General features: G+C 38.8%; 1 protein-coding gene across 1 annotated transcript in view; it reads right to left on the reverse strand.

Moving 5' to 3' along the window:
* Positions 1–2,444: 2,444 nt before the first annotated feature.
* Positions 2,445–8,015, reverse strand: part of DYNLT3 (dynein light chain Tctex-type 3) — a 21,297-nt gene continuing 15,726 nt past the window's right edge. Inside the window, exons 3-5 of the mRNA XM_005424858.3 lie at positions 6,675–6,798; positions 5,657–5,734; positions 2,445–4,593 (exon numbers count right to left, since the gene is read on the reverse strand). Of these exons, the coding sequence (XP_005424915.2) occupies positions 4,517–4,593; positions 5,657–5,734; positions 6,675–6,798 (279 nt within the window). The 3' untranslated portion in view covers positions 2,445–4,516. The remainder of the gene's footprint in view (positions 4,594–5,656; positions 5,735–6,674; positions 6,799–8,015) is intronic.

An 8,015-nucleotide genomic window follows, 5' to 3' on the forward strand; every position in this document is an offset into this window, starting at 1 on the left:
CTGACTAGAAAGCAGTTTGAAGGTGTTGCAGCTGAGCCAGTTCAGTCCATCTCACCACCTTCCCCTCTGCATGGGGCATTTTGATGGCTTTGATTCTGAACTCTGCCATCTCTATGCTGTGAAGCCTCATAAGCATTGATTACAAACTCTGTTAGTAATTTACATATTGGTAAAACTGTACCTATAGTCAAACTGTAACATTTCAAAATGTTAGTGTCACTACAAAACTTGCCTTTCCAACTCTTCTGCTTCAAGTACTTGTGCTTTGTGACCCCAGTAGCTCCTTTGCATGAGGGTAAGTGCAAACACAAACCCTAATGACCAGGGAGGTGTTTCTGTTCTCTTATTCCCCTTTTCTTGTCATTTTAGATCAGACATTGGATGGTAGTTTCAGGGGTGTTTGCAGCTGTCATTCCAGCAAGACCCTGTTTCTTTCTAGAAAACTTTTATGTAACAAACACAGCTGCTGCCTGCTACATATGCTTCCTGTGACTGAAAACAGATGCTTGGTGGAAGATGGAAGCTAAAACCTCCAGTTACTCAATGGTGATTTAGATTCATCAAAATAGAAAAATCATCCTCAGTGTGTGGTATTTTCAGGATCCCTGGACGGAGAAGGAAGGAATGCATCTGACTCCATGTTCTTAGAAGGCTAATTTATTATTTTATGGTATTATATTATATTAAAGAATACTATACTAAAACTGTACTAAAGAATAGAGAAAGGATACTTACAGAAGGCTTAACTAGGTACTAATGAAAACCTGTGACTCTTGCCAGAGTCCCAGCACAGCTGGACCATGATTGGTCATTAAGTAAAAACAATTCACATGTTGGATAAACAATCTCCTCCAACCACATTCCAAAGCAGCAAAACACAGGAGAAGCAAATGACATGATATTGTTTTCCTTTTTCTCTGAGGCTTCTCAGCTTCCCAGGAGAAGAAATCCTGGGGAAGGGGTTTTTCCAGAAAATAGGACAGTGACCTCAGTGGGCATGTGATGTTTGGCTGCAGCTTTCTTTGAGGAGGAGGGAGAGAGAAACCATTCCATACACAACAAACGCCCACAGACCCCTGACCTGGCAGGGACCCAGCAGGCAGAGCAGCTCAATATAAATGTGACTGCAGAGATTTGGAGCCAGGGTACAGCTGGGCTTATTGCTGCATTTGCAGGATATTACCTCTAAGCTGATACTCCCTGAGAGACAAACTGGGGCTGGCTTTGAGCTGGGAAGGTCCAGCAGCACACAGACAGAACTTCCTGACTCAGGATATTCTTATGGGGGTGTAGACTGGCTCTGTGCTTTTATCAACACCATGACCGTGCTAAAAAATCCCTCTCCAAATTAAATGGGAACAAAATGACCTGGTCAGATCGCAGTGGGGGCAGCAAGGTACATCCCAATAATCAGAAAAGAATTGCTCATTACAGGAACTGCTCTCTGTATTAGAACAAACCCTGTCTGTCTCTGTATGGCAGCCACTGCACTGATGCATGCAGGCTATCAGGAGCTAACAGTTTCTTTTTTTGTGTATTTAAAATATCAGTGTACTGACATTCACATCCAGCTCCACATGGCTTAGCTACAAGCTGGGATTTCAGTGGCTCCTGTGAGTGCTTTGGATTGCATGAATCTGAGCTGAACACAGCAGACTTTGCTCTGGTGGCACAGATCGAGTGCAATGGGATCACAGCCATCAGAAAGGTAATGAGTGACTGGCAGACACCCAGCAGGCAACGAGGAAAGTAACAAATCTGCTCCCTGACTTCCACCTTCACACTTCTCTGTTTACATTAACAAAACCTGTGTGGGAAGAACAGCAGGTGTCTTTCATCATGAAATCATACATGGGGACACACAGTGCTATCTACGTGGGCTCTACCTTAATACAAATCCTTCTGTCCTGTTAATAAGGTCCCCATTGTTAACCATAACTCAAACCCCTGATTGCCACCACAAAGAAAATATGTATTGATAGAAAATACCAGGGAAACGCTGTGGGCTTTCAGACTCTGCAATTCATAGATTTATCCTTTAAATGAACTACTTGAAAAAGCAGATAATAATGTTCAGCATTTATTAGGAGAGTTAAAAGCAGCTCTGTGTACCCACAGAGGATGGGGAACAGAAAGATGGAAAACAAGCTAAGTTTACTAGGACATGATGCAGAATGCAAATACTTTTCCCAGAGTTTGATACTAATCTTTCTGTAGTAAGAAAGCTTTTAACTTGTACCATCAAGATTCACAATAGGGAAAAGGTGTGAGAACTAGAGGTGTAAGAAATTTCCAAGCCTGGAATGGGATTTCTACAAGATTCTGTCTCTAAAAGGTATCTTCAATGAATTTCCCAAGTTCTCACTATTGTAAAGAAGTGAAGGGACATAAGAGGAATTTTTTTCTCAGTTACTTTTTATATTGATCAAGAACACAAGCCAAAATACAACTAAGGCAAAACTTTATTTTTTTTGGTAGAAAGAAAAATTAAACAGTCATATAATTAAGCAGTATTTCCTAGGATTCTTCGGCAGGAGGACCTTCACCAAGCCTCATTAAACTGATAGTCTTACTCAGTGCACCTGGTTTTCAAGTAAAGCAAAAATACCAAATGAGATTACAAGTAGCTATGTGGAATATTTCTTCTGATCATTGCACCTCAATACCCATGACAGGAGCACGACATATTTTTTTCACATTGCACAATCCCAAATATGAGTGAAACTAATGTATTTTTGTCAGTTCCACAATTTGGCTCTTGGATACTGGAACCTAATTCAGAAATTTCTATCTTAACCCAAATAATGCTTAATTATTCATCTACATTTGAAGGTCAGTACAACATACACACACATTTTCACACAACACTTGCCTTTGGCAAATGCAGCATTACAGTATTAATTTTACTTGCACTTCGGTAAAAGCAGAATTTTATTTGTCTGCAAAGCAAGATACTTTGAACATTATTGTAAACTACACATACACAGGGCTCCTTCTGTAGTGTCACACCAGCTACACATATACACAATTTAAGCAGTAAAATATTCTTTAGCTTGCTCTTTGCACAGGACTCTTGTCTCATACCCTAATAGTTATCTGAAAAACAACCCAAACCAAACAAAACTGCATAATAGTGCTTTAATATTCATTTCTTTAAATTCAAACAGCCCTACAGTACTGTTAAGCTGTTACCAGTCTCTTTCAAAGACATACAGTATAAACAAAAAATTCTATCCTTAGGCAGCATCTGAGAAAACAACTTAATGCAGCTGCCACTTAGTGGCAGCAATCATTTAGGCATTTTTGGTATTGATACATCTCTTTATCATATAATTTGTGCATTTATCAACAAAAATGTAGGCCCCAATCCAGCAAATACTTGCAGTTGTGCAAATGCTTTTCTTCCACGTGGAATATTTCAAGTTAAGACTCATCAGATGAGCAAAGTTAAGAACTTGCATAAATCTTTAAAGGAGGGGAGTTCTTAGTGCTGAACTTAACTGCTTGATCTCACAGGACTAAGATCCAATTAAAGACTTAGAGAACATAGGAGAACTCTTATAAAGAACAGATATGTTACTTTGATAAATGCTTTCAAAGCTAACAAGAGCCTCTAGAAATGTCTGTGCCTTCCCACTGATCACTTTAATCCTACCTGGAGTATGGGTGCAGTAATATTGCCCTGCCTCCTGGCTACTGCATGAGGAATCAATAAAGTGCTTGTCACAAATTCTGTAATCATAGAATAAAATCAAATTTAAGTACCTTCAGAATGTTTTCAGATTTATAAATGATGAATTAAGGGCTGGTGTCAGATCCCCAGCATGTTTCCCTGAATTGCTAACAAATATTATGCTCTTCATTTGAAGACAAATTAGAATTCTGCTAGGACTGGGTATATTACACCTCTGTCCCAGCAAAGTCCTCCTCTGCCTCCAGGGGGAAAGCTTACCTGGATTTAGTGTCCATGTAAACATTCATGCTTGACCAAAAAGTGATGCCCATGCAATTTCACAAGCACCTGCATTCCAAGGGAGAGTTTGCTTTGTTTAACCAAGCATGGAAAACCAGTATTGTTTACAGTATATCCACGCTGAATTGTGTTCATAATTTTTTCCTAAAGGCACCATAATCCTGAGAGGTCTTGCTTGCCCTTTGACATTTCCTTTGATGTGTTTTGTTCCTCTGGAATAAAATATCTTTGATATTAGCTTTGACATAAATTCTACTCATCTTTGTGGCAACTTCTCATTAACATACTTCTAAATATTTAAATTACTAAAATTTTCTCTGCAGATAGATAGATACTATATATATATATATATATATATTAAATTTCTTTGCTAGCTTTCAGATAACTAATCTATGAGAACTGGCTTAGACTGTATGCTCTCTGTAGAGAACTTCTGTATGCTGCTCATACAGAAACAAATAATACTTTGAAATATTTAGCCATGGGTTAGGATGATTTATTTTTTAAAGGCTTCGGTGTTGCTTCAATTTCTCTCCCAGTTAGCTACAGGATAATAGCAACAGCAAACACATTGACAATGCAGTTCATGGTTCGGTTTTCCCATCTCACTGTGCAGGTTCCTGGAAGAGATTATTACAAACTTAAAATAGAATTCCATTGTCTTTACTTACAGGCACTTTATTGAAGTATAAATTATGCCAAATTAGTATGAATATTTAAGTTGTAATTTAAGGGAAATAGTAGTATGTCAGCTGGACTATAAAAAAACTAAAATCCTCAAAACATTTTTATTAACTTATACACTGTTTGCTACCTAATGTGAGACTTGTAAGTTTAAGAAAGTTAACAGGAAAACACTATTCCAGTATCTTTCTTTAAAAACTGGACTTGGAAAAATCCTTGAAATTCCCATACTGAAACTGGCATGACAATCAGACAAGAAATCAGAAAAGGAATTGGATCAAATATATTCCAGTGTATTTACTTTATGCTTTCTTCCTCTTCTGTTGTATGCATGCCTTACAAGCAAAGGAAATATGAAGATTAAACTGTGTTTATTTAACTTTATATTATGATTTCTTTTTAAGCTTGGTTGAATTTTGAGGCCCTTTCTGGTTTTTAAACTTAAACCTTGGTCCTCTAAAAAGACCTTTCTGAACCTGTGACAGACAACAGATTATTTTAATATTGTTTCCCTGTCACATTCTCAACCTGTGGAAAAATCTATTTAGAACAAATTTTGAAGCAATACAATGCATCCAAAGCCCGGCTGACAGTTACACAGCTGAAACACATCCTGTAAGTCAAACTATTTATATTTTTCACTAAGTTCCTTTCTCCTCCAAAGTAGTTGTCCCCTCACAGCAGGCAGATATGTTTAGGGCTACCCACGTGTATTTACTGTGAGCAACGTTCTCTGCCCCTTCAGCTGAGAGAATTAAATGTTTTTAGTCTTGTTTCAGAATGAAAGGCTTTTCTATTCTTGCTTCTCATAATTTACAAAGCAGCTGTTCTTAATGCCTGCACTGACTGATAACATTTTTGCTGGGATTGTAAACAAGCACCTCATTCTCAAAATTACTGCTTCCACAGCCATTCCTCAAAATGTTCAATCCTACTACTACAACTGAGTAAGTAACATTTCTCATGTTACAAATGTTCTGTTTGGATGGGGATACTTACCATCAGTTGTGGTATCCCAGAAGCATGAGCTTGCTGTGTGAAGACCAGCTCCACTCCTCTGCATCACTGCACAGGTAACTGCAAGATACAGCCATAAAACCAGGGAATTAAAGCAGAAGAGGTGAATCATTCAGCATTTACAAACTGGAACCTCTATTACATTTCCAAAGGGCTGGCACATGGCATTGAGCTAAGACAAAACCTTTTTTGAGAACCCCTTTGGCCCCAGTATTTTCCTCAAGAACTTGCTACTTATTCCATGATTATTTTTACTCACATGAAGACAACAGCTTCAACAAAACACTGGCTAATAGGATTATGGGTTTTATCTTTTTAACTACTTAGATAGGCTTGTGTCCCTCAGAATGGGATTGCAGGTGCTGTCCTCACAGGTACAGCAAAAGTCACACTTGATGAGAGTTGTTGTTTCCCAAAAATACTTGGCTCCTCTATGAAACCACACTCCAGTAATGAGCAGCTTTTCTAGACTGACCTGCAATGGTCATAAAACCACTGACAACCTGAGGCTAAGATTTTCAAAACAGAACAGAGTGCCAACACTTGCTATTACATCAACACTCCACAAAAGGACCAAAATAAGGTAAACTTTCTTATTTACCTTTTTCCTTCCACATGTATACACAAAATTATAATGGGACATGACTTGGCATACATGACTTAAGTCTTCCAGATGTCTCTACTTAGAGCAGGCTTAATCTGATTGAAAATTTTATTAAAGATAGCAATTTTTTTCTGAACTGATACTAAAAGGTTGATATAATTGTCTTGGGGTTGCTTAAAAATCAGGAAAGACCATGTAACATGTAATCTGTGTTAAGTGTTGCCAGCATGCTCAACCCAGGTAAAACTGCCACAGCTTTACCTCAGATATTTCTAAAAATCTCTGTAACAAAGAGTTCAGGTACCTGCTCTGTTTTGTTTATAGCATTCTCCTGAACCTTTCAGCAATTATTTATTGTGACTGCCAGTGCTTACAAGTACAGCTGCTTGTACTTACCAATGTACTTATAGGTTTTCCCAAGTTTCACCAGATGGGTCAGTGACTGTTCTACTATAGCAGCAGTCCATTGGTTGACTTTGTTGTGATTATAATCTGCCTTGCCCAAAACATTTTCTATGCACTAGAACAGAGGGGAAAAATAGTTACAGTAAACACTCTTCAAAATGTAGAATTATAAAATGTTTTGCATAAACTGAGGGATATTTTTCTGGCAGTTAGGTTTCTTTGCATCACCCAAGCTCATTAGGTATCAGCTGCTGAATGGGAAGTAAAATGACCCTTCTTGGAAATTTATTTTTAGTACATCTTTACCACAATATTACAGGTATAAAAATGACTAAACATTTCTTGCAGGAAAGGCCTTAGCCATATGCTTTGGGTACCAAGTGAATGGATCTATTTTCCAGTGAAGATCCTGACACATCCCACTGTTCCTAATGACTGCCAGCTCCAGTTTGGCTTTCAGAAGCTGCTGTAATGGGGATGGCACTACTCAAATCAATAATATCAGCTTGGGCTGGCCAACCTGTCAGAGCATATAACCAAAATTCCAAAACCTTCAGAGACAGAGTGACAACAGTGAAGTGCACATCCCTGCTTAAAAGATGGGGAAGATACTCAAGGGTCATATCTTGCAGCACAAGAAACAGCTGAACTGTTGGAAAATTGGATGCTCTCCCACAGCTACAGATTGGCCAACACTTGCTTAAACTTAAAGGGATTGAACAAAAATCCTTCTCTCAAACTCTAACACTTAAATTGCATTCTCTGCTCTTGGGAAATTCAGAATTATGTGCTGATGGATACTTCTTAAAGCTGAGGAATTCACTTAAGAAACACACACCTGGAAAAGGTAAGGGAAGTAAAACTGTGTTCTGTGATTCAGTAAGAGGTATTCTGTGCATTAATCCCGTGCATTAATCCCCACTAACAGGCTGTGTAAGAGACCTGTGCCCCAGATTTTGAAAAGCCCGGTTAATTCTGACCACACACTGTAAAAAGCTGGCCAAAGGAGTCAGTGGAAACAAAGAGTCACAAAACACAATAGAAAACAGAAGAGGGACAAGACCCCTCAGGGATTTTGGTCCTTCCAGAGATGTACCCAGTGCTGGAGCTCCTTGGCCCTGGTTAAACTTCCAATCAGAGGTAGAAACACTTGGCTTTGCTCCCAGTGTCTGGAGATGTGTCACACTGTATTTGGCTTTACAAGGCAGGGGCAGTTACATAAAAGGCTGAACTGTTGTTTATCTAACATCCAAGAGCTCGCTGTTGCGATCTGGAGCAGCTTCAAAAAGTGCAGGTGGAAAGACCTGGAGAGTCCCTCTAAAAACCCCTGTG

This window comes from Geospiza fortis, unplaced genomic scaffold (assembly GCF_000277835.1).
Source record: "Geospiza fortis unplaced genomic scaffold, GeoFor_1.0 scaffold20, whole genome shotgun sequence".
In the NCBI taxonomy this organism is placed as follows: Eukaryota; Metazoa; Chordata; class Aves; order Passeriformes; family Thraupidae; genus Geospiza; species Geospiza fortis.